Source organism: Oncorhynchus clarkii, chromosome 29 (assembly GCF_045791955.1).
Source record: "Oncorhynchus clarkii lewisi isolate Uvic-CL-2024 chromosome 29, UVic_Ocla_1.0, whole genome shotgun sequence".
NCBI classification, from domain to species: domain Eukaryota; kingdom Metazoa; phylum Chordata; class Actinopteri; order Salmoniformes; family Salmonidae; genus Oncorhynchus; species Oncorhynchus clarkii.
This window is the reverse complement of record NC_092175.1, coordinates 4960249-4987546: the sequence shown is the minus strand read 5'-3', so window position 1 is coordinate 4987546 and position 27298 is coordinate 4960249. Positions and strand designations below refer to the sequence as shown.

Sequence of the window (27298 nt, the reverse complement as noted above, 5' to 3'; positions counted from 1 at the left end):
AAAGTAAAAGTGGTCAAAAATAGTAAAGTAAAGTACAGATTACCCAAATAAAACTACTTAAATTGTACTTTAAAGAATATTTACTCCAGTACTGGCGATAACAAAGGGGTTGCATACTTATTGACCCAAGACATTTCAGCTTTGCATTTTTTATTAATTTGTAAAAATGTCAAAAAACCTATTTCCACTTTGACATTATGGGGTATTATGGATAGGCCAGTGACCAAATAATTGCAATTTAAATCAATTCTAAATTCAGGTTGTAAACAACAGAATGTGGAAAAAGTCCAAGGGTGTGAGTACTTTCTGAAGGCACTGTAGATGTTCATTGTTTCTTTTGAGAAAAAAAAAAAAAGATTTACAAAGGAATAGTTTCACCATATTAAAACGAGAGTTCAGTCACGTGGCAGGGTTGACCTTAAAATGAGGGATAGACGTAAATGAATAGCTAATCAGGAAAAATTATAATTTCAGAAATCACTTTTAGTCCAGGGGATAGGTGAAATAATGGTTCCATTTTATGTTTGTAATGATTTTACCCCTTTTTTTAAATATTTTTTTTACCCTAAATCTAAATGAAATTCTATTTGACTGTAGTCTGTACTTCCCAGACTGCCTGTAATCTTTCAAATGTTCCTTAAGGTATCTTGTAATATTGTACCAAGTTCAACACTTGTACCATAAAGTGGAACGATCTCAAGCATATTTGGTTCTTATCAACTGGATTAATTGTCAAAGCAACAAAACAAGTAGGGCTTTTACAACGATGGCATAATGCAGAGTAGAGATAGTATAGTGAGGTAAATTCAGATGGCAAAAACTTGAGGTTAAAATGCAGAGTAGAGATATGAGGGCTGGAAATTCAGATGGGGGGGGGGGGGGGGGCGGTTTGGGGAGCTCGGGGCGAGTAAAAACATTACACAGAAGATTGTGGTGAGAAGAGGAAAACTAACTACAAGTACCCAACGCAGAATGATTCTCAATCGTGTGGTTTAGGGTTATGGCTATACCATTGCAGTTTGGCCTAGGTCAGGACTTTCCAACCTTGTTGCTGTAGAGCTACCTTCCTGTAAGTTTTTGCTGAAACCCTAATCTAGCGCACCTAATTCTAATAATTATCTGGTTTATAAATTGAATCAGGTAAGTTAGAACTGAGGTTGGATCAAAACCTACAGGAGGGTAGATGTCCAGGAACAGGGTAACAGCGCCCTGGCCTAAATAAACACACACATGCATGCAAGTACAGTTGAAGTTGGAAGTTTACATACACTTAGGTTGGAGTCATTAAAACTTGTTTTTCAACTACTCCACAATTTATTTTATTTTTTAAAATTTGACTTTTTCTCCCCAATTTCGTGGTATCCAATTGTTTTTAGTAGCTACTATCTTGTCTCATCGCTACAACTCCCATACGGGCTCGGGAGAGACGAAGGTTGAAAGTCATGCGTCCTCCGATACACAACCCAACCAAGCCGCACTGCTTCTTGCCCCTACTTGAGACGCATATGTCCCAAGTAGGCACCTGGAAATGCAAATGCGCTACGCTAAATGCTAAATGTACTCGTTAAAACTCAAACCTTGATCAAAATTCACAAGCAGGGTATTAAATTAAAGCTACACTCGTTGTGAACCTAGCCAGCAAGTCAGATTTTTAAAATGCTTTTCGGCGAAAGCATCAGAAGCTATTATCTGATAGCATGCACCCCCCAAAATGCCAGCTCGACACGTAAACAACAGATTTTGCGATAGACGGCGCTACCCAAAACGCAGAAATAAAATATAAAACATTCATTACCTTAGACGAGCTTCTTTCTTGGCACTCCTATATGCCCCATAAACATCACTATTGGGTCTTTTTTTCGTTTAAATCGGTCCATATATACCCAAAATAGCTTTGTATGGAAGTTGTGTCATTCAGAAAAAATCATCGTTTTTAAACGCTGCGTAATTTTTTAAAATTAAAAAAGTCGACGATAAACTTTCACAAAACACTTCGAAATCCTTTTGTAATCCAACTTTAGGTATTAGTAAACGTTTATAATCTATCAAAACGATTACAGGGCGATGTCTCTTCAATAGGTCCTCACTTCAACAACAATGCAATCTGATCTCTCGCTAAACTGCATCCGGGTGAAGACTGGAGAACTTGGGGTCAGACAGATGGATTTTCCAACAATTAATTCGATTGAAAATTAGTACAATGGCGCCATCGTGCGGAATTTGTAGATGGTGCAGGCAAATTCCCATTAAATTCTGTTCTCCTTTAACAACTGGTGGAAGTGACTTATGGAAATTATTTTTTGCTTTCAGAGAGCAGTTTTTCTTGCGTTTTTCAATGAAACACACGCTCTGTTATAGTCACAGCCGTGATTTAACCAGTTTTATAAACTTCAGAGTGTTTTCTATCCACACATACTAATCATATGCATATACTATATTCCTGGCATGAGTAGCAGGACGCTGAAAAGTTGCGCGATTTTTAACAGAATTTTCAAAAAAGGAGGGGGTAGGATGAAGAGGTTAACACAGCGCGCATCCAACCCGGAAGCCAGCCGCACCAATGTGTCGGAGCACCTGGCAACCTTGGTTAGCGTGCACTGCGCCCGGCCCGCCACAGGAGTCGCTGGTGCGCGATGAGAAAAGGATATCCCAACCGGCCAAGCCCTCCATAACCCAGACGACGCTAGGCCAATTGTGCGTCGCCCCACGGATCTCCCGGTCGCTGCTGGTTACGACAGAGCCAATACTGAGAGAGAGAGTACGTGTGTGTGTGTATGTGCGAATTATTGCAAATAAACAGTACAGGTGAAAGAATACAAGAGAAATGTATGACACAGTAATTATAATAAAAATAATAATGCATAGATTGAAATGATCTTGCATGCTCCTCACTCAATACTCAAAAACATCTAATACTCAGTTCCCAATACATACTCTGTCCCAACCGACCCCTGGTATAACTGATGTGCAGAGTAATAGGGGATAGAAGCATAAAGGCCACCAGTCAAAGGCATCAAAGTACATTGAAGGAAACAGAGTTACTGACAAGGGAAGAAAAAACAACATTTCCGTAGTGCAGTACAGCACCCTTAACCACTGCGCTACCCGGGAGGCCCCACTCCACACAGTTCTTGTTAACCAACTATAGTTTTGTCAAGTCGGTTAGGACATTACTTTATGCATGACACAAATAATTTTTCCAACAATTGTTTACAGACAGATTATTTCACTTACTATTCACTGTGTCACAATTTCAGTGGGTCAGAAGTTTACACACACTAAGTTGACTGTGCCTTTAAACAGCTTGAAAATTCCAGAAAATGATGTCATGGCTTTAGAAGCTTCTGATAGGCTAATTGACATAATTTTAGTCAATTGGAGGTGTATCTGTGGATGTGCCTCAAGGCCTACCTTCAAACTCCATGCCTCTTTGCTTGACATCATGGGAAAATCAAACAAAATCAGCCAAGACCTCCTTGGGAGCAATTTTCAAATGCCTGAAGGTACCACGTTCATCTGTACAAACAATAGTACGCAAGTATAAACACCATGGGACAACGCAGCCGTCATACCGCTCTGGAAGGAGATGTGTTCGGTCTCCTAGAGATGAACATAATTTGGTGCAAAAAATGCACATCAATCCCAGAACAGCAGCAAAGGACCTTGTGAAGATGCTGGAGGAAACAGGTACAAAAGTATCTATATCCACAGTAAAATTAGTCCTATATCGACATAACCAGCAATGAAGACATATAACCTGAAAGGCAACTCAGCAAGGAAGAAGCCACTGCTCCAAAACCGCCACAAAAAAGCCAGACTATGATTTGCAACTGCACATGGGGACAAAGATCGTACTTTTTGGAGAAATGTCCTCTGGTCTGATGAAGCAAAAACAAAACTGTTTGGCCATAATGACCATCATTATGTTTGGAGGAAAAAGGGGATGGCTTGAAAGCCAAAGAACACCATCCCAACCGTGAAGCACGGGGGTGGCAGCATCATGATGTGGGGGTGCTTTGCTGCAGGAGGGACTGGTGCACTTCACAAAATAGATGGCATCATGAGGTGGGGAAATTATGTGTATATATTGAAGCAACATCTCAAGACATCAGTTAAAGCTTGGTCACAAATGGGTCTTCCAAATGGACAATGACCACAAGCATACCTCCAAAGTCGTGGCAAAATGACTTAAGGACAACAAAGTCAAGGTATTGGAGTGGCCATCACAAAGCCCTGACCTCAATCCTATAGAAAATGTGTGAGCAGAACTGAAAAATTGTGTGTGAGCAAGGAGGCCTTCAAACCTTACACCAGCTCTGTCAGGAGGAATGGGCCAAAATTCACCCAACTTATTGTGGGAAGCTTGTGGAAGGCTACCCGAAACATTTGACCCAAGTTAAACAATTTAAAGGCAATGCTACCAAATACTTATTGAGTGTATGTAAACTTCTGACCCACTGGGAATGTGATGAAAGAAATAAAAGCTGAAATAAATCATTCTCTCTACTCTTATTCTGACATTTCACATTCTTAAAATGAAGTGGTGATACTAACTGACCTAAAACAGGGAATTTTTACAAGGATTAAATGTCAGGAATCGTGAAAAACTGAATACAAATGTATATGGCTAAGGTGTATGTAAACTTCCGACTTCAACTGTAGCTTTTAGAAAGTCAACCATTTAGAAATAGGCTACCCACTATTGACCATAAACAATTATTGTAGTGGATTATTTTTGTGACTCACATTTTAATGATTTACAAGACAAAACTAAGGCCTAGATTCAATCAGATCAAGCGTTAGGAGACACCTACATAGCAGATGTTTTGGCAGAGGTGGAACTGCCCTCAAATCGGCGAGCAGCTGCTCTTGCAGTCATTGTCATGAAGCCACACCCCACAATAACTTTGCTGAAATTGAAGTCATTCAACTAAATTAGGATTTCTATTATCCTAATCGAGGTGTAGATTACATCTCACATTCCAGTGTTTGAACTTGGGATTTCTGTTAATGTGACTCTGTGCAGCCAATGGCAATTCCGCTTCAGGTGTAATGCCAGGAGCCTTTTGTAGATTTGACAGCTCTAATGCAGTTCCACCCTCGACACCAACCGCTACGTGGATGTTGGCTGAAGCGGTCGGATTGAATTGATCATGGTTTACACTAAATAGCACAAAGTCAAAATTGGCTATCTCATAAAATTTAAGGTTAGGGTTAAGCATATGGTTATCAGTGTGGTTAAGGTTAGGTTTAAAATCATAAATATTTATGACTTTGTGGCTGTGGTAACTAGTGACAACCCTAAATCATTCTAACAATGGTCAGCTGATTCAGTTGCCAGTCATTTTGCCACCGAGGAAGAGGATTTGGGAAAATGGCAGAACCCTGCATTTTATTCCCTATGGGCTCACAACAGTGGTTTTGTAATAATGAGAATTAGCCAGTAACTAGTCTCCCTAGGAAGACAGGTTGCCTCCCACATTCCCACAGGAACAATGTTGTGCTGTTGGCATAGGTCCTAGATTAGCCAGTAATGGTAAAAAGTATGGTTACAGTGTGTTCTATCAGACCAGAGGTAAATGGAAAGTAAGGCTGGTTGTGTAACGTGTGTTTCATCACCTCTGTGGAGCGTACTCTTACCACCAAGGGAATTCCACTGACAGAAAAAGTATAGTGCACAGTGTGTGTGTACATGCAGGCCACTACGACATTGCACTCCCCCACACCTCTCTCTTATTCTTGTATTGAGGCCAAACCAATGTGGGACTTTCCTTTTCGTCACCAGAGACACGTGTTGCTCATTGTATCTTCAACAATATGGTCTGCTTTTCCCCTGAAAAATATTGAACTTGAACTTGTTTTGGAACTAAAAAGTGAAAAATAGAGAATTTATAGAAGTGAAAATTACACTGAAAGTACTCTACAGTGTAGATGGAGTATCAGTTTCATTGTCTCAAGTCTCAAAACCATGATTTCAGTTGGGCCTACATGCAAACATGTACAGTACACTGACACACAAACACACACAAAATCAGGGACAACAAAATGTCCCATGCTCTTAGGGGAAGTTAAGCACTTGATCATGACTCTCAGTTCTATCACATTACACATACAGTGCCTTCAGAAAGTATTCACACACCTTGATAGGAGAAAACTGAAGATGGATCAACAACATTGATCTACAATACTAACCTAATTGACAAGATGAAAGCCTGTACAGAATAATAATACTGCAAAACATGTGGCAAAGCAATTCACCTTATATCCTGAATACAAAGTGTTATGTTTGGGGCATCTACAATAGAACGCATTACTGAGAACCACTTTCCATATTTTCAAGCATAGTGGTGTCAGCATCATGTTATGGGTATGGTTGCAATCGTTAATGAGTTAAGGATAAAAAAAATAAACAGAAGGGAGAAAATCCTAGAAGAAAACCTGGTTCAGTCCGCTTTCCACCAGACACTGGGAGATGAATTCACCTTTCAGCAGGACAATAACAAAAAACACCAAATCTACACTGGAGTTGCTCACCAAGAAGGCAGTGAATGTTCCTGAGTGGCCAAGCTACGGTTTTGACTTAAATATACTAAATCTATGGCAAGACCTGGAAATGGTTGTCTAGCAATGATCAACAACCAATTTGACAGAGCTTGAAGAACTTTGAAAATAATACAATCAGCAAATGTTGCACAATCCAGGTGTGGAAAGCTCTTAGAGACTTACCCAGAAAGACTCACAGCTGTAATCGGTGCCAAAGGTGCTTCAACAAAGTATTGACTCAGGGATGTAAATGAGTGTTTTCATGTTTTCACTTTGTCATTATGGGAAAATTGTGTGTAGATGCGCGAGAGAAGAAAATGTATTGAATCCATTTTGAATCCAGGCTGTAACACAACAACTGTGGAATAAATCAAGGGGAATGAATACTTTCTGTAGGCACAGCCATTGGACAAAGTTTTGTTAAGAGCCCAGATAATCAGCCTGAACATGAATCGCTTGCGGTACGGTTTTGGAAGCATAAGGACCTTGTCTTTCATGTCAGCGAGAAACAATTTTTATAAGACAATGTTAAATGGACACACCTTTTATGGGGTTAGAGTTAGTGTTCCCACACGGTCATATCTCCATGTTACAACGCATGTTTACGGAAGAGGGAGGGACCACCTGTGCTAATTAGCTGACATTTTTAACCTCTCTCTGTCGGAGTCTGTAATACCAACATGTTTCAAGCAGACCACCATAGTGCCTGTGCCCAAGAACACTACGGTAACCTGCCTAAATGACTACCGACCCGTATCACTCAAGTCTGTAGCCATGAAATGCTTTGAAAGGCTCACATCGACACCATTATCCCAGAAACCATAGACCCACTCCAAATTTCATACCGCACCAACAGATCCACAGATATTGCAATCTCTATTGCACTTCACACTGCCCTTTCACACCTGGACAAAAGTAACACCTATGTGAGAATGCTATTCATTGACTACAGCTCAGCGTTCAACACCATAGTGCTCTCAAAGCTCATCACTAAACTAAGGACTCTGGGAATAAACACCTCACTCTGCAACTGGATCATGGATTTCTTGATGGGCCGCCCGCAGGTGGTAAGGGTAGGTAACAACACATCCGCCACGCTGGTCCTCAACACGGGGGCCCCTCAGGGGTGCGTGCTCAGTCCCCTCCTGTACTCCCTGTTCACTCATGACGGCACGGCCAGGCACGACTCCAACACCATCATTAAGCTTGCCGGTGACACAACAGTGGTAGGCCTGATTACTGACAATGATGAGACAGCCTATAGGGAGGAGGTCAGAGACCTGACCGTGTGGTGCCAGGACAACAACCTCTCCCTCAACGTGATCAAGACAAAGGAGATGATTGTGGACTACAGGAAAAGGAGGACCGAGCACGCCCTAATTCTCATCGACGGGGTTGTAGTGGAGCAGGTTGAGAGCGTCAAGTTCCTTGGCGTCCACATCACCAACAAACTAACATGGTCCAAGCACACCAATACAGTTGTGTGAGGGCACAGCAAAACCTATTCCCCCTCAGGAGACTGAGAAAGATTTGGCATGGGTCCTCAGATCCTCAAATGGTTTTACAGTACATCACCGTCCAAGCTTCCTGCCATCCAGGACCTCTATACCAGGCGGTGTCAGAGGAAGGCCATAAAAATGGTCAAAGACTCCAGCCACCCTAGTCAAAGACTGTTCTCTCTGCTACCGCACGGCAAGCGGTACCAGAGCGCCAAGTCTAGGTCCAAGAGGTTTCTAAACAGCTTCTACCCCCAAGCCATTAGACTCCTGAACAGCTAATCAAATGGCTACCTAGACTACAAATGTATATGGCTAAGCGTCATGAGCTTGGAGGGTACTATGGTGTTGAATGCTGAGCTATAGTCAATGAACAGCATTCTTACATAGGTATTCCTCTTGTCCAGATGGGATAGGGCAGTGTGCAGAGTGATGGCGATTGCATCATCTGGGGATCTATTTGGCGGGTAAGCAAATTGGAGTGGGTCTAAGGTGGAAGGTAAGGTAGAGGTGATATTTTTTTTTATTTCACCTTTATTTAACCAGGTAGGCTAGTTGAGAACAAGTTCTCATTTACAACTGCAACCTGGCCAAGATAAAGCATAGCAGTGTGAACAGACAACACATGGAGTAAACAATAAACAAGTCAATAACACAGTAGAAAAAAGGGGAGTCTATATACATTGTGTGCAAAAGGCATGAGAAGGTAGGCGAATAATTACAATTATGCAGATTAACACTGGAGTGATAAATGATCAGATGGTTATGAACAGGTAGAGATATTGGTGTGCAAAAGAGCAGAAAAATAAATAAATAAAAACAGTATGGGGATGTGGTAGGTGAAAATGGGTGGGCTATTTACCAATAGACTATGTACAGCTGCAGCGATCGGTTAGCTGCTCAGATAGCAGATGTTTGAAGTTGGTGAGGGAGATAAAAGTCTCCAACTTCAGCGATTTTTGCAATTCGTTCCAGTATGATCCTTGACTAGTCTCGCAATGCACTTCATGATGACAGAGGTGAGTGCTACGGGGCAATAGTCATTTAGTTCTATTACCTTTGCCTTCTTGGGTACAGGAACAATGGTGGCCATCTTGAAGCATGTGGGGACAGCAGACTGGGATCAGCCAGCTGATCTGCGCATGCTCTGAGGACGCGGCTAGTGATGCCGTCAGGGCCGGCAGCCCGAGGGTTAACACGTTTAAATGTTTTACTCAAGTCGGCCACGGAGAAGGAGAGCCCACAGTTCTTGGTAGCAGGCCATGTCGGTGGCACTGTATTATCCTCAAAGTGTGCGAAGAAAGTGTTTAGTCTGTCCGGAAGCAAGGCCTTGGTCTCGGCGACGTGGCTGATTTTCCTTTTGTAGTCCGTGACTGTCTGTAGTCCCTGCCATATACGTCTCACGTCTGAGCCTTTGAATTGAGACTTTATCTCTATACTGACGTTTAGCTTCTTGATTGCCTTGCGGAGTGAATAACTACACTGTTTATATTCTGCCATATTACCAGTCGCCTTGCAGTGGTTAAATGGAGGTGGTTCTCACTTTCAGTTTAGCAGGTTACTTTTCCATTGTTCTTCAACTGCAGTGTATGATAGAACATGTTATATCTTTGAGTCTATACTTTCATGCAATGTAAAATCACAATTTTAAGTTTTGCTACATAAGACCGAATCGAGGCGGTCGGTCACTTGCTGAACAGGCAGTGAAGTAATGTCACACTCCAGGTTTTTCAATCTCTACTTCCTGTTGTCCAGCAATGTTGTAACTTCTTTTTTCAGACAAGGGGCTGCTCAATCTGCACATGGTTTTCAGATTGATTTCCATGACACACAGTGTTTCCCATGACATAAGTATTCACACCCCTTGACTTTTTCCACATTGTGTTGTGTTACAAAGTGCGATTAAAATGGATTTAATTGTAAATTTTGGTCAACGATCTGTAACGTGAAAGTGGAAGAAAAATTCTAACATTTATAAAAACAAATGGAAAATAAAACACCAATATATCTTGATTTGATAGGTATTCAACCCGCTGAGACGATACATGTCAGAAACAAAGCGATTACAGACAGTTGTGAGTCTTTTTGGGTAAGTCCCTAAAAGATTTGCACAGCTGGATTGTACAATATTTGCCCAATATAATTGTTTAATTCTTCAAGATCTGTCATTACTAGACATCCATTTTCAATTATTGCCATAGCTTTTCAAGACGATTTAAGTCAAAACTGTAACGAAGCCACTCAGGAACATTCAATGTTGTCTTGGTAAGTAAATCCAGTGTAGATTTGGTCTTGCGTTTTAAGTTATTGTCATGCTGAAAATCCTTTAAGATTTTGCCTGTTGTCACACCCTGATCTGTTTCACCTGTCTTGTGCTTGTCTCCACCCCCACCAGGTGTCACACCCTGATCTGTTTCACCTGTCTTGTACTTGTCTCCGCCCCCCACCAGGTGTTACACCCTGATCTGTTTCACCTGTCTTGTACTTGTCTCCACCCCCCACCAGGTGTCACACCCTGATCTGTTTCACCTGTCTTGTGCTTGTCTCCGCCCCCCACCAGGTGTCACACCCTGATCTGTTTCACCTGTCTTGTGCTTGTCTCCGCCCCCCACCAGGTGTCACACCCTGATCTGTTTCACCTGTCTTGTGCTTGTCTCCGCCCCCCACCAGGTGTCACACCCTGATCTGTTTCACCTGTCTTGTGCTTGTCTCCGCCCCCCACCAGGTGTCACAACCTGATCTGTTTCACCTGTCTTGTGCTTGTCTCCGCCCCCCACCAGGTGTCACACTCTGATCTGTTTCACCTGTCTTGTGCTTGTCTCCGCCCTCCACCAGGTGTCTCCCATTTGTCCCCATTATCCCCTGTGTATTTATACCATTGTTTGTCTGCTGATGTTGGTCTTGTCCCGTCAAGTCTTACCAGCCTGTTTTCCATTTTTTTAAAGTCTTTCTAGGCTTATCGGTTCTGACCATTCTGCCTGCCTGCTGTTCTGTACCTCATTGACACTGTCCTGGATTACTGACCTCTGCCTGCCCTCAACCTGCCCTGTCTGCTTGTATAATAAATATTATGAGAACTGTGCTATCCGCCTCCTGTGTCTGCATCTGGGTCATATCCTGAGTTGTAGTCGTACGAACTGGCCATGACTGACCCAGCAGACTCGGACCAGCTCTGCAACACTGTCTCCTCACAAGGAGCCACGAGGAGTTGCTACAGAACCTTATGAAAGGATTCCACACCGTGGCAGAACATCATGACCAAACCTTCCACACCTTACTGGAGCAATTCTGAGAGCTACCGAACACGCCACAAGCCACAACAGTACCCGTCCAGACCCTCTGTAACCCCACTACTAGTGGTGCTTCTCCCCTTCCTACCCAGGCTCTCCGGGAACTTCACTTACCTCCTCCCGAGCCCACACCGGGGATTCTGAAACATGTCAGGCATTTCTCTCCCAGTGTTCCCTAATCTTTGAGCTGCAGCCCTCTTCGTTTCCTTCGGATTGCTCGAAGATAGCATATCTTATAACGCTGATGCCTGGGAGGGCACTTGCCTGGGCTACGGAGGTGTGGGACCAACAAACCGCTGTGTGCCACAATCTGGAGGCGTTTGTGGCGGTGGTAAGGAAGGTGTTGGATTCTCCGATGTCCGGGAGAGAGGTGGCTCGGAAGCTACTGCAACTGTGTCAGGATTCCCATAGTGTGGCTGACTACATGGTAGACTTTCGCACATTGGCCACCGAGAGCGCCTGGAATCTGGAGTCCCTATTTGACACCTTCCTTCATGGATTATTGGAGAGGATTAAAGACTAACTCGCAGCCCGTGAGCTACCCACGGACCTCGACTCACTCAAAGCCCTGACCATAAGGTTTGATGGCAGCTACGGGAACGCAGGACGGAGAGGAAGTCTGTTCCCTCGCTTGTCCTCGGTTTTTCCCTCATCTCTGAAGAATCCTGGAAGTCCCCGACGCCTACACTCCCGAAAGAATCCGAAGGTACGAGTTCCCTCGGGAATCGAGGACTGTCAACTCGTCTCCTCCTGCGCCCACGCAACTGGGCAAGGCTAGATTATCCCGAGGAACTGTTATTGTTAAAGTGACTGTTAAACTTTGGGACATTACATATCCACCTGTCCAATAAAAATCCCAGGCCCATCAGTAGGTACGAGTACACTGGTGGGCAATAGAGGGAGTCTCCCATCTCCCTTTACTCGTATTCCTCTCCCATGCTATCCTGGATGACCGGTCTAAATCTCTCCGGGTGCTCCTGGACTCTGGGGCCGATGAGAGTTTTATGGACACTGCCCCCCTGTCGGAGCTGAGTATCTCCACACAACCCCACTGTTTTGACTACCAGGGCCTCAATGACATCACGGTAAAGAACCGTTACCCGCTGACACTCCTCTCCTCGGCGTTCGAGCCTCTCCAGGGGGGCGACTGTATTTTTCGAAGTTGGACCTTTGGAACGCCTACAATCTGGTTCGGATACAGGAAAGAGATGAATGGAAAACGGCCTTTAACACCGTTAGCGGGCACTACAAGTATCTGGGGATGACCAATGCTCCTGCAGTGTTCCAGGCTCTGGTCAATGATGTGCTCCGTGACATGTTGAACCGATTCGTGTTAATTTACCTCGACGACATCCTTGTCTTTTCCCGTTCTTTTCAGGAGCATGTCCTCCACGTCCGAGATGTCCTACAACGCCTCCCGGAGAGCCAGTTGTTTGTCAAAGCTGAGAAGTGTGAATTCTATCGTTCCACTATCTCCTTTCTGGTATATGTCATTGCAGCGGGGAACATTCAGATGGATCCTGACAAGGTGAGAGTAGTGGTTGATTAGCCTCAACCCACGACCAGAGTGCAGCTGCAACGTTTTCTGGGATTTGCACATTTCTACAGCTGCTTTATTCGGGACTACAGCACCCTGGCTTCCCCCCCTCTCTGCTCTCACCTCTCCCAAGGTTCTGTTCACATGGTCCACAGCTGCTGCCCGGTCGTTTTCAGACATGAAGCATCGGTTCACCGAAATTCACTACTCGATTGAGGGACCTTACAGGTAATTGTATGGGTGGGGCATAGAGATGGGGTAGTGGTTAAAAACTTTAAAGAATCACGTTAACCACTATTATTGAACACAGAATGAGTCCATGTAACTTATTTTGTGATTTGTTAAGCACATTTTTACTCCTGAACGTATTTAGGCTTACCATAACAAAAGGTTGAATACTCATTGGCTCAAGACGTTTCAGCTTTACATTTTCTATTAATTGCGAGAATGTTCTACAAACAAAATTCCACTTTAACATTATAGGGTGTTGTGTGTAGATCAGTGACAAAAAATCTCAATTTAATCAATATTAAATTCAGGCTGTAAGACAACACAATGTGGAAAAAGTAAAGAGGTGTAAATACTTGAAGGCACTGTATGTTGTAAGAGTAGATGTGATAACGTGTGGCCTCATTAAAAAATATATTTTATGCACAGATTCCAATGCCAAAATCTGTTCCAACGGCAAAATCTGTTAAAATCTGTTAAGCCATTGAGTCATTGTTGATAGACAATCCTTTTTTCACCTCTGACACTCACTTTACGGAATTCAAAATGACAATGTTAGTCTTGTCTTTCAATAATTTGGTCAGTCATGCATGGATGTGTAGGTTTAGAATTTGTTGTTGGCATGTCATGCCTAAGTTTGCTAATCTTGCCAATGAAAAAATCATTAAAGTCGTTGCCAATATCAGTGAGTTTTGTGATGAATGAGCCATCTGATTGAATGACTGACGGAGCTGAGTTTGCCTTTTTGCCCAAAATGTCACTCAAGGTGCTCGAAAGCTTTTCACTATCATTCTTTATATAATTGATATTTGCCTCTTCTTTTTGTTCAGTTTAATCATATGATTTCTAAATGTACAGTACGTTTGCCAATCGGCTGTGCAGCCAGACTTATTTGCCATTCCTTTTGCCTCATCCCTCTCAATCATACATGTTTTAAATTCCTCATCAATCCATGGGGATTTAACCGTTTTTACAGCCATTTCCTTAATGGGTGCATGCTTATTAGCAACTGGAGTGAGCAAATTCATAAATGTGTCAAGTGCAGCGTCTGGTTGCTCCTCATTACATACCACAGACCAGAAAATATTCTTTACATCTTCTACAAAGAATCACTACAACACTTATTGTATGACCTCTTACACAATATACGAGGCAAAGCTTTTGGAACTTTGGTTTTCCTAGATATGGCTGCTATAATATGATCACTACATCCGATGGATTTTGATAGTTCTTTATAGCAGATTTCTGCAGCATTTATAAACACGTAATCAATACATGTGGATGATTTCATTCCTGTGCTGTTTGTAAATACCCTGGCAGGTTGACTGATAAGCTGAACCAGGTTGCAGGCACTGGTTACAGTTTGAAGCTTTTCTTGAGTGGGCAGCTTGATAAAAGTCAGTCAATATTTAAGTCACCCAGAAAATATACTTCTCTATTGAGATCACATACATTATCAAGCATTTCACACATATTATCCAGACACTGACTGTTAGCACTTGGTGGTCTATAGCAGCTTCCCACAAAATGTGTCTTTAGGTGAGGCAGGTGAACCTGTAGCCATATTACTTTAGAAGTACTTGACATGAGATCCTCTCTAAGCTTGACAGGAATATGACTGAACATGAACGGCAACACCTCCACCATTGGCATTCCTGTCTCTTCTGAAGATGTTGAAACCATGTATTGCTACAACTGTATCATGAAAGGCATTATCTAAGTGAATTTTAGAGATGGTAACAGAGAACACTCATATACTGACTAAGACGTTAACGATTTCATGAAATGCGTTTCTGAGGCTACATACAGTGCCTTTGGAAAGTATTCAGACGCATTGTTTTTTCCACACTTTGATACATTACAGCCTTATTCTAAAATGGATTAAATAAATACAAATCCTCAGCAATCTACACACAATACCCCATAATAAAGTGAAAACAGGTTTATATAATATTCTGCAAATTCATAAAACAGAAAAAACAGTAATACCTTATTTACATAAGTAGTCAGACCCTTTGCTATGCAACTCGAAATTGAGATCAGGTGCATCCTGTTTCCATTGTTCATCCTTGATTGGAGTACACCTGTGGTAAATTACATTCATTGCAGATGATTTGGAAAGGCACACACCTGTCTATATAAGGTCCAACAGTTGACAGTGTATGTCAGAGCAAAGACCAAGCCATGAGGTTGAAGGAAATGTCCCTAGAGCTCAGAGACAGGATTGTGTCGATGCACAGGTCTGGGGAAGGATACAAAAACATTTCTGCAGCATTGAATGTCCCCACGAACACAGTGGCCTCCATCATTCTTAAATGGAAGAAGTTTGGAACCACCAAGACTCTACCAGATCTGGTCGCCTGGCCAAACTGAGCAGTTGGGGGAGAAGGGCTTTGGTCAGAGAGGTGACCAAGAACCTGATGGTCATTCTGACAGAGCTCCAGAGTTCCTCTGTGGAGATGGGAAAACCTTTCAGAAGGTCAACCATCTCCGCAGCACTCAACCAAACAGGCCTTTATGGAAGAGTGGCCAGACGGAAGCCACTCCTCATGCCAACAGTCAAGCATGGTGGTAGTAGTGTGATGGTTTGGGGATGTTTGCTGCCTCAGGACCTGGACGACCTGCCATCATTGAAGGAGCCATAAATTCTGCTCTGTATCAGAGAATGTAAGGACATCCGTTCATGATCTGAAGCGAAAGTGCAGCTGGGTCATGCAGCAAGGCAATGATCCAAAACACACAAGCTAGTCTACATCAGAATGGCTAAAAAGCAAAAAACAAATCAAGATTTGGAATGGTCCAGACCTACATCCAATTGAGATGTTGTGGCAGGACCTGAAACGAGCAGTTTATACTCCAAAACCCCACAAATGTCTCAGTTCTGCATGGAAGAGTGGGCCAAAATTCCCCCACAGCGATGTGACACTGATCAACAACTACCAAAAGCGGTAGTTGCAGACAGTCTTTGCCAACTATTGCAGACAGTCTTTGCAGCTAAAGGTGGCACAACCAGTTAACAAATGTAAGGGGGCAATTGACACGGCCTGCAACGAAAACATGCGGTCTCTCCTTCACTGCAGCCGAGGTGAGTAAGACATTTAAACGTGTTACGTGACACCCTAATGGGAATTGATGGGAAATTATGTAAATATATCACTAGCCACTTTAAACAATGCTACCTTATATAATGTTACTTACCCTACATTATTCATCTCATATGCATACGTATATACTGTACTCTATATCATCGACTGTATCCTTATGTAATACATGTATCACTAGCCACTTTAACTATGCCACTTTGTTTACATACTCATCTCATGTATATACTGTACTCGATACCATCTACTGTATCTTGCCTATGCCGCTCTGTACCATCACTCATTCATATATCCTTATGTACATATTCTTTATCCCCTTACACTGTGTACAAGACAGTAGTTTTGGAATTGTTAGTTATATTACTCGTTGGTTATTACTGCATTGTCGGAACTAGAAGCACAAGCATTTCGCTACACTCGCATTAACATCTGCTAACCATGTGTATGTGACAAATAAAATTTGATTTGATTTGAATTGGGTGTTTTTACACACAGGTGCATTGGGTGTTGCATAAGTTTGTTTATTAAATAAATGAAATAAGTATCAGATGTGTTATTTGTTCACTCAGGTTCCCTTGAACTAATATTGGGTTTTGGTTGAAGATCTGTTGCAAAAAAAAAGAGAAGCAGCACTGTATATTGTGATGTCATTAGTCTATAATGTTGATGTGTTGATGTGTGTCTAAGGCATCTTTTTGTTGCACTAATCTGATGTGAAAACACCTGTGATTGTTCAAAAGACCAATTAGTGGAAAAAAAAATATCAGATGTTACCTCACCAACTGCTCTCGCAGGTGCGGCATGCTTTTGGCTCCCTCTAGTGTCAACCAGATGTAGGCTACCATACTAAAGACCGCTCTCAGAATAATAATAATGCATCATAGAGTGCATTATTATCTATATTAGAGAGTCTATCTATTATCTATATTATTATCTATATCTATAACTCTCAACTCTGGACCTCAAAGCCAGTCATATGGTTGTATTTTTTATTTCCCTCTAATCGGGGGCTGATTTAGACCTGGGACACCAGGCAGATGCAATTAATTGTATTTAAACAAGGCAAGTCAGTTAAGAACAAATTCTTATTTACAATGACGGCCCACCGGGGAACAGTGGGTTAGCTGCCTTGTTCAGGGGCAGAACACGGATTCGATCCAGCAACCATTCAGTTACTGGTCCAACGCTCTAACCACTAGGCTACCTGCCGCCCCGGTAGAACAGGTAGAACATAAAACCAACAGGCTCTGGACCTCATAGGGTAAGAGTTGAATACCCCTGATCTATAACGTCAATGTTAGTTAGTTGAACCAAACAGTCTATACACAGTATTCGGAGAACGTGGATGATGCACTATGGGCCAGGTGTTCAGAGGAATACGTCTAACATATGATCTGCATCTGCCTTCAAAGAAATACGGGTGGAAAACTAGTGAAGGTCTGTTCACACTGTTCACAGGAGACGCTGCAAAGACGTTACGGCAGAAAGGAAGCCATTCCATTGGATGTTGTCCGCGTATGGTTGCAAAGTGCAAGTGCAACTAAAGCGAAGGCTTCCTTCCTGGTGTAGCGTTTTTGCCACAAGCAGTGTGAACAGACCCTGATAAAGGCGGCCGCATGCTTCCCAACCGAAACAGTTCGGAATAGTTTGAGAATATGTTATGACATTTTTGTTAGTTTTGGTGTTCGGCACAGGACATTATTCCTCATGTTCAGCCAAAGTTCAGGAGCTGAAGTCTACGCCCCTTCGTCCTTGTCGATTCAGCCCAAAACTCAGTGTGAATTCAACATGGTGAACGACAACTTCAAGCATGTCCAGACCGAGGAGGTACAGAAGTGCCTTTACCGCTAAGATTCTAGCCATACATTTTGTAAAAGACCAGCATGTAAATGCTAATTCGTGGAGGGATATCGCGGAGATGCTGGGGTCCGACACAACCCCTTGTTCGAAAAAGTGGGGTAGGGTCGCAGTGGAAAACAAGGGCCGCAGTGGAGATGCCGGTGGAAAGGCTACTCCCAAAATGTTGCTGCTGGCTTGTACAACACGTGAAGCATGGGAAGGATGAGGTATGTTGTTGTATTTTCTATTATGGTCGACGAAAAAGAGTAGCCATGTTTTGCCAACAATAGCTAGCGCTAGCTACTTGGTTGGCTAGTGGCTAGCTAGCCTAGCAGCATACTCCTGCAGAAAAAGCAGAAAACTTTTGATCATACATCATTTTGTCAGAGAAAGAAAATCATAAGCTTCCCACGTTGAGTAGCAAAGTCCATTTAGTCAAAATGTTAAAAACGTTTGAGCAGAGTGAAGTAGCTTGGCTAGGCCAGGCCTAATCAACTCCGCTCAATCGTTTGCAACATTATATAGCCTATTGTAGTCTCGGTTAATGATATTTGATTGTTTTGGATGGTTTGGATATGTGTACTAGCCCTCTACTTTGATTTTTCAAGGCACAAACACCAGTGACTGGAAACAGCACCTGGTTGTGTTCTCTGCGCCCCAGCCCCAAGCACTACCGGTGTTGACTGGTCATCAGGCCCCCAGCCCATCTCCCGCACTGAGCTGCAGGGAAGAAATCATCTCCATGCAGGACCTGGGAAACTCTATCCTGGGCCCACCAATATCTACTCCACTGGCTTGCTCCTACAGAGCAGCAGAGGTGTGAGAAGAGGGGAGAAAAGAGTTGCAGACTCAGCCCTTTACACGTCACTCACAAAGACATGCAAATGATTGAAAAAAAAAGCCACCAGCTTGTACCAGAGGTAAATAAATACAAATCATTTCAGACTCTGCTTTACTCTGATCCTCTTTCCTCTCTTCTGTTGTCATTTTTCCTCCTCTCATCATGAACACTGCTCTCCAGACACTAACTCCCCCCACTTCTCGCCGCCTAAACGCGAAATGAGGGAGTAAAGCTGCTTTCTAACTAAGAAACAAATCAGTTAGAGGAGGATGGTGAGAGGAGAACGTTATCAAACATATGGAAACCACACATTTGACTCCGTTCCAATGATTCCCTTCCAGCAATTACAATGAGCCCATCCTCCTATAGCTCCTCCCACCAGCCTCTTCTGAAATCAGGGTAAAAAAAATAGAAAACTAAAAGACAGATGTATACCAGGTCTGGGTTTATTACTAAGAAACAGCAGATATTGAAAGATTTCAATGCAATGTTCCCTGCAGCCACAACTCAGCATTCCAGAGAAAAATTGGGAAAGAATCTATACAAACAAAACCTGGAGAGAAAGTAGACCTGGTCTGGCCTTTATCGTCATGGTAACAGTATTATACATATGTACCTGAAAACTGAGATTAAAACTACAAGCTTAAAATCTACATCCTTGATTCATATTCTTTCTATAAGTATGTATATAATATACAGTTCTCCACATCAACAAACAAAATAATTATCCAGATCAGTATAAGTAGCACAAGTAATGATTACCTTTTTTTACAATATACATTCAGTCTTTGATACAATATGAATGGACTTGATACAAAATAATTGTTAAAACAGCTTAACTTTGAATCAAAACGGTGAATCACTTAATTAGCATATGTACGTAATTACAGTGCCTTAGGAAAGTATTCAGACCCCTTGACCTTTTCCACATTGTTACAGCCTTATTCTAAAATGTACTAAATAGTTTCCCCCCCCCTCAATCTACACACAATACTCCACAATGACAAAGCAAAAACAGACATTTTTGCTCATTTATTTCAAATAAAAAAAACGTTAATATTAACATAAGTATTCAGACCCTTTACTCAGTACTTTGTTGAAGCACCTTTGGCAGTGATTACATCGAGTTTTCTTGGGTATAACACTACAAGCTTGTATTTTGGGAGTTTCTCCCATTCTTCTCTGCAGATCCTCTCAAGGTCTGTCAGGTTGGATGGGGAGCATTGCTCCTCAGCTATTTTCAGGTCTCCCCAGAGATGTTTGATGGGGTTCAAGTCCGGGTTCTGGCTGGGTCATTCAAGGACGTTGAGACTTGTCCCGAAGCCACTCCTGCATTGTCTTGGCTGTGTGCTTTGGGCCATTGTCCTGTTGGAAGGTGAACCTTCGCCCCCCAGTCTGAGGTCCTGAGCGCTCTGGAGCAGGTTTCCATCAAGGAGCGCTCTGTTCATCTTACCTCGATCCTGACTAGTCTCCCAGTTCCTGCCACTGAAAAATCTCCCCACAGCATGATGCTGCCACCACTACGCTTCCCCATAGGGATGGTGTCAGGTTTCTTCCAGATGTGAAGCTTGGCATTCAGGCAAAAATGTTCAATCTTGGTTTCATCAGACCAGATAATCTTGTTTCTCATGGTCTGAGAGTCTTTAGGTGCCTTTTGGCAAACTCCAAGAGGGCTGTCATGTGCCTTTTACTGAGGAGTGGCTTCCATCTAGCCACTCTGCCATAAAGGCCTGATTGGTGGAGTGCTGCAAAGATGGTTATCATTCTGGAAGGTTCTCCCATCTCCACAGAGGAACTCTAGAGCTCTGTCAGAGTGACCAGCAGGTTCTTGGTCACCTCCCTGACCATTGCCCTTCTCTCCTGCTCAGTTTGGCCGGACGGCCAGCTCTAGGAAGAGTCTTGGTGGTTCCAAACTTCTTCCATTTAAGAATGATGGAGTTCACTGTGTTCTTGGGGACCGTCAATGCTGCAGAAATGTGTTGGTACCCTGCCTCAGAACTGTGCTTTGACACAATCCTGTCTTGGAGCTCTACGGACAATTCCTTCGACCTCATGGCATGGTTTTCTCTGACATGCACTGTCAACTCTGGGACCTTATATTGACAGGTGTGTGCCTTTCCAAATCATGTCCAATCAATTGAATTTACCACAGGTGGACTCCAATCAAGTTGTAGAAACAGCTCAAGGATGAATGGAAACAGGATGCACCTGAGCTCAATTTCGAGTCTCATAGCAAAGGGTCTGAATACTTATGTAAATAAGGTACTGTTTTTTGTTTCGAATAAATTAGCAAAAAAACAAACTAAAAATACAGTTTGATTTGTCATTGTGTGTAGATTGCTAATGATTTTTTTTATTGTTAAAGTAGATAAACAAAAATGAGACCCTCCCTCAGAAGGGTGGGGAAGGACTGAGGCAAACAAGATGGCCGACCCCTAACATGACCGCTGGGAAACACTGTGTCGTGTTCATTAGGCACCAAACAAAAGAACACGACTGAAACAGGGTTGGACTACCCGAACTTGTCCAATAAGAAATTCTTTGCTATGGTCTGCACTGTGCACGTTGATCCACTCCAAAGACCCCCTCTGTTTGATATTTGCAGATCAGAATTAATCAGATGGGGACCTTTCACCATGACCTTAGTCCTGACAAAGTCTAGGTGGAGTCACCACCTTTTCTTTAGATCAACCAACATTAATTCAATAACTAGGGCCTACAAGAAAAGGGTAGACGGCTATGGGCCAGGGGAAGGCATTAGGGGAAGGCCCAAGGGGTTGATTCTGGACCAGGCCGTTCTCTAGGTTTCCAGTCTCTACAGTGGGTAACAGATGTGTTCCCTGCACACATGGGTAGGTACGCTGCAACATGGGAAATTGAGTTTCCTGAAGGAGTCTGTAAGACTGAATACTGACGGACAAGTGTTAAGAGTTACACATATGGCCAGCCAAACAGCAGACACACACTCCCACACCTGGACACAGAAGTGATGTGGAATGTTAATGGAACTCAACCTACTGGGCTATCAAGGATGAGAAAAATCAACAAGGTGCTTTAGATATGACACAAACACACACACACACACACACACACTACGGCAACTTCATGAATCTTGTTGGCCACACAAAAAGAATGCATGAAAGCAGATTGGGTCAGGGTAATCTGCCTCGCTCATCACAGCTCAGACCTAAAGCTAAACGTCTGACTGTGCAAAGGAATGGGCATCGAATCAGCTCTCTTAAAGGGATAGTTCACCGAAAATGTTAAAATACGAAAATGTTCAAATAGATATTTATTAAATGTTGGGCGAACTATCACTAACTAAAGAAAAAATACAGGCCTTCATTAGGCATCAATAAGTACTGCATTGAATGGTATAAACAACAAAAACAAGCAATATTTGGCTCTACATACAAATATGTATGCATCTGAAATGTGGGAGTGTATAAAATGAAATGGACGTATAATTCAACGACTAAAGCAAATCACCACTTTAGTGCAAATCAACTGTTTTTTTAGTTTTTTTTTACCACCCTCTGTCTAATGCTTGGATGGACGGATTTTGACAATCCACACACACGCACACCCACAGGAGGTTAAGGTGAGTCGCTTTGGCACACTGATAATAAATGAAGGAACAGGCAGTGTAACGTTTAGGAAAGGAGGTTGAATTACAACAGGGAGGAGAGACACACACACACACACACACACACACACACACACACACACACACACACACACACACACACACACACACACACACACACCGCGTACACACACAGGTATGCATACACCCGCACAATAGTCATGGCTGATTCAATTTAAAACATAATGAATGAGATGTACAGCTGAGGATGGTGCAGCAGCGACACACACGCTCACACTAGCCAGGTTCAATCACTGCATTTCAGAGATAATGTGTTTAAGTCTACTCCTAAAAACAGTCGCATGTGACTGTCGGTTGGTCGTCTGAGTAACACACGTCGTTCTGAGGGAGAGAACTGCATTACCCATGAGCCTCTTCTTCTGTGGAACTCTCCTGGGATTTACTGCCACCTGTAGAACCCAGCCAATGAGAGAGAGGAGTGAGTGGGGAGATGACATCACAATGCCACCCGTTATGACTTCCACAATGGCACCGGTGAAACAAATCACAATGCAGCCCACTATGAAGTCACAATGCATTTAGTCTTTACCTCCTGTGGGTGTACTGTATACACAGCAGATGAAGGAGAAGAGTGGGAAAAGAGCGACATACATACGCAGTAGAGAGGGATGAGATAGGGCAGGCAGAAAAGGACAGAAATATGGGACAAGAGAGAGTATGAGGAAACAAATGGGCTTTCCATGCACTCTCGTTCACCCGGACCTGATTGCTTTTATTTCACCTTTATTTAACCAGGTAGGCCAGTTGAGAACAAGTTCTCATTTACAACTGCGACCTGGCCAAGATAAAGCAAAGCGACAAAAAAACAGTTACACATGGAATAAACAAAAGTACAGTCTATAACACAATAGAAAAATCTATATACAGTGTGTGCAAATGGAGTAAGGAGGTAAGGCAAAAAATAGGCCATAGTGGCGAAGTAATTACAATTTAGCAAATGAACACTGGAGTGATGGATGTGCAGATGATGATGTGCAAGTAGAAATACTGGTGTGCAAAAGTGCAGAAAGTAAATAAAAACAATATGGGGATGAGGTAGGTAGTTGAATGGGCTATTTACAGATGGGCTATGTATAGCTGCAGCGATCGGTAAGCTGCTCAGATAGCTGATGCTTGAAGTTAGTGAGGGAGAAATAAGTCTCCAACTTCAGCGATTTTTGAAATTCGTTCCAGTCATTGGCAGCAGAGAACTGGAAGGAAAGGCAGCCAAAAGGAAGAATTGGCTTTGGGGATGACCAGATATACCTGCTGGAGCGCGTGCTACGGGTGGGTGTTGCTATGGTGATCAGTGAGCTGAAATAAGGCGGCGCTTTACCTAGCAAAGATTTATAAATGACCTGGAGCCAGTGGGTTTGGCGACGAATATGTAGCGCGGGGCCAGCCAACGAGAGCGTACAGGTCGCAGTGGTGGGTAGTATATGTGGCTTTGGTGACAAAATGGATGGCATTGTGATAGACTGCATCCAGTTTGCTGAGTAGTGTTGGGGGCTATTTTGTAAATTACATCATTTCGGTAGGACAGTCAGTTTTACGAGGGTATGTTTGGCAGCGTGAGTGAAGGAGGCTTTGTTGTGAAATAGGAAGCCGATTCTAGATTTCATTTTGGACTGGAGATGCTTAATATATGAGTCTGGAAGGAGAGTTTACAGTCTAGCCAGACACCTAGATATTTGTAGTTGTCCACATACTCTAAGTCAGAACCATCCAGAGTAGTGATGCTAGTCGGGCGGGCGGGTAGCGATCGGTTGAAGAGCATGCATTTAGTTTTACTAGCATTTAAAGGCATTTGGAGGCCACGGAAGAAGTGTTGTATGGCATTGAAGCTCGTTTGGAGGTTTATTAACACAGTGTCCAAAGAAGGGCCAGATGTATACAGTATGGTGTCGTCTGCGTAGAGGTGGATCAAGGAATCACACGCAGCAAAAGCGACATCATTGATATATACAGAGAAAAGAGCAGGCCTGAGAATTGAACCCTGTGGCACCCCCATAGAGACTGCCAGAGGTCCGGACAACAGGCCCTCCAATTTGACACACTGAACTCTATCTGAGAAGTAGTTGGTAAACCAGGCGAGGCAGTCATTTGAGAAACCAATGCTTGTAATCTCATGATTATATCTCACTATCTGTGTGATACAAATGAAGGGCACTAAGTATTGAGAGGAAATAGTCTATGTCCAAAGAAACTCTTCCATCTGAGAAGGTTCCACTCAGCAAGCGTTATTCTAGTGTCCGAGAAGGATCTGCCAAAGAGACAAACCTTTCTTAAGGCCATATTCAGACTTGAAATCGGCACGCTCAATCTTCCCGTAAACCATTCATTGATGTCAATGGGAGACTTCCGTGAACATTCAAGTGTAGTGTGTGGATCTCAAGTCTGAATAAAGCCCTTAATAACTCAGGTGGTTTGTGACTGAATGCCTAGACTGTTTAATTCTCTCTCTCAATGCCTTGGTAACCTTTCAGAGAGAGAGAGAGTGTGTACGATTGACGTCATGCTACTGAGAGGACCATAGCTGTGTTTGAATACCCATACTAACATTCTGTATACTACATCCTTAAATGAGTATATATTATTAGTTCATTTTAGTATACTGTATATGAACGGTATCATTTCAGTTGAGCATACTAGCGCTTCGCCTGTCTACCGGAAGTTGATGGTGTTGCTATGCAACCTCTTGACAGCTTGTTAGCATAACAAATGAATAGCTGGACATTTTATGATTTCGGGTGTGTTTGTCAATTCAATCTGGAGTGCTAGAGAGTGGTCAGTTCGTAAATTCAGAGCATTTTGCTCTCGGAGAGTTCACTGGATGCTCTGGCCGAGGAGTAGGGTTGATCCGAGCATTCTGACCTTACAACGGCAGTCAAGCACCCAAGCTAACAATCTAACACGACCATCGGTCCCAGGCGTGGTCTTCGTGATACGGCCCACCGGTCAGGAGGCTTGAGGCAGCTGAGGGTCCACCATCATTATTACTTGGCCAATTTCCAGGCTGGCCATTTCTCTCCACCATTTCCCTCTGTGCTGTAGACTTGGTAGGTAAATCCTGAATTAATCGGGCCCAGAAATGGTCAGCTAAGATCTGACTGTGTCGCCACCGGCGCCTGCCAACGAGGTTGGTATCAGCATACATGGCTTGAGGAAGTGACGCATCTTGGCGTCCCATCAAGAGCATATTCGGTGTAACCGGATCAGGGTCAGCGATGTCTGCAGAGAGATATCCCAAGGGTTTGGAGTTCAGTATCTCTTCCACCTCTATCAGGACGGTCCTCAAGACAGTTTCAGTGACAGTTTGGTCCCCCAGTGCGACTCGTAAGGCTGTCTTTACAGATTTGATCTCTCGCTCCCATGCTCCTCCAAAATGAGGAGCTCCTAGAGGGTTACATTTTAATGAGATTTGTTGGTCCATCAGCTGATCCTGGAGGCTGGGTTCCATGGCTTGGAAAGCTTCCTACAACCTGGCTTCTCCTGCCAGGCAGGATCTCGTAGAGTTTCCCCCGTCGGGAGATAAACCGCCGTAGGGCCATGAGGAAGGCTTCAGTATCCAAACTCTTTTTATTTTATTTTTACCTTTATTTAACCAGGCAAGTCAGTTAAGAACAAATTCTTATTTTCAATGACGGCCTAGGAACTGCCTGTTCAGCTTGGGGGTTTGAACTTGCAACCTAGTCCAACGCTCTAACCACTAGGCTACCCTGCCACCCCTCTCCAGTAGGTCCAGGTGGACACATCTAGTTGTCAAACACTTGAATAAAATGCCCCAGCGCTTTTCCACTTGACGACTAGCTTGATCATCAAGGGGCCAAGCAATCTACTCCTGTTGACCAGAAGGGTGGTTTAAGGAGGCGCAAGCGAGCAGGGGGTAAATCTGCCATTTTGGGCACCGTGGCTCCGGCCCGCCATCTCTGACATTCTACGAAGGCGTATTGGTGCTTACGAATGGCTCCTCGTACTCCAATTATCCAGTACTTCCGGCTGATCTCCCCATAGACCCTCTCTGGCCCTGGGTGGAGCAGCCTCTCATCCTAACTCTTGATGAGGAGCCTGGTAAGAGGGTGTCTGGAGTCAAGGCTAATTGGGTGGATAGCATCGGGGTCCAAAACTTCTGCTTGGCGCAGCTTCCCTCCGACTCTGATCACTCCAAGGATTTGATCATATTCTGGGGTGAGAGAGAGAAGACGGCTCTCCTTAGCAACTTCCCTACTGGCTTTCAGAGCTTTTAGCTCCTCAGGGAAGAACACCTCACTCAGACAATTTTACTCACCCTATCAGAGCTGGTTAGGCTGTTTTCACGTTATCCAGATCATTGGTGACTAACTGTGCTGCTGGCAACAATTTAATGACTCTTTTTTTGGCAACATTTACAGACACTGCCCATATTCAACAGGTGTTGAGCGTTCATAAATTCACCAGTTATTTTGCACTCTGGCACACTCTGAAATGTTCATTGAGAACACACTTAGCTAAGAATGGTGTGAATAATCAAGTCAATAAACATTGGGCAGTTAGTTAGCATATAGTTATACTGCCTGGCAAGTTTGATGTATTAGCCAACTAACGTTAGGTAACTAGTTGCTGTAATGCTTCGCACGTAAGGATAGCGTAGCTAACAAATTGTCAGCCAAATGTGTAATGTAACTTATTTGAAAAGTAATTTCTTTATTAGATTGCGTAACATTCATCATAATTAGTTAAAGCAATGAATTTGTAACCACTTCGCAATTTTCTTCAAATCTGAAAATGTGAAGCCACG

The 27298-nt window shown here is 43.2% G+C and overlaps 1 protein-coding gene across 2 annotated transcripts in view; it reads right to left on the bottom strand.

Annotated features, from left to right (window-relative positions):
* Window positions 1–19305: 19305 nt before the first annotated feature.
* The window catches only part of LOC139388076 (metal transporter CNNM3-like), a 28906-nt gene continuing 20913 nt past the window's right edge, over window positions 19306–27298 (bottom strand). The window contains exon 12 of one of the 2 annotated variants that reach the window (XM_071134604.1): window positions 19306–22931. In XM_071134604.1, the coding sequence (XP_070990705.1) occupies window positions 22882–22931 (50 nt within the window). In that variant the 3' untranslated portion in view covers window positions 19306–22881. The remainder of the gene's footprint in view (window positions 22932–27298) is intronic. The other variant, XM_071134605.1, reaches the window with a different exon arrangement.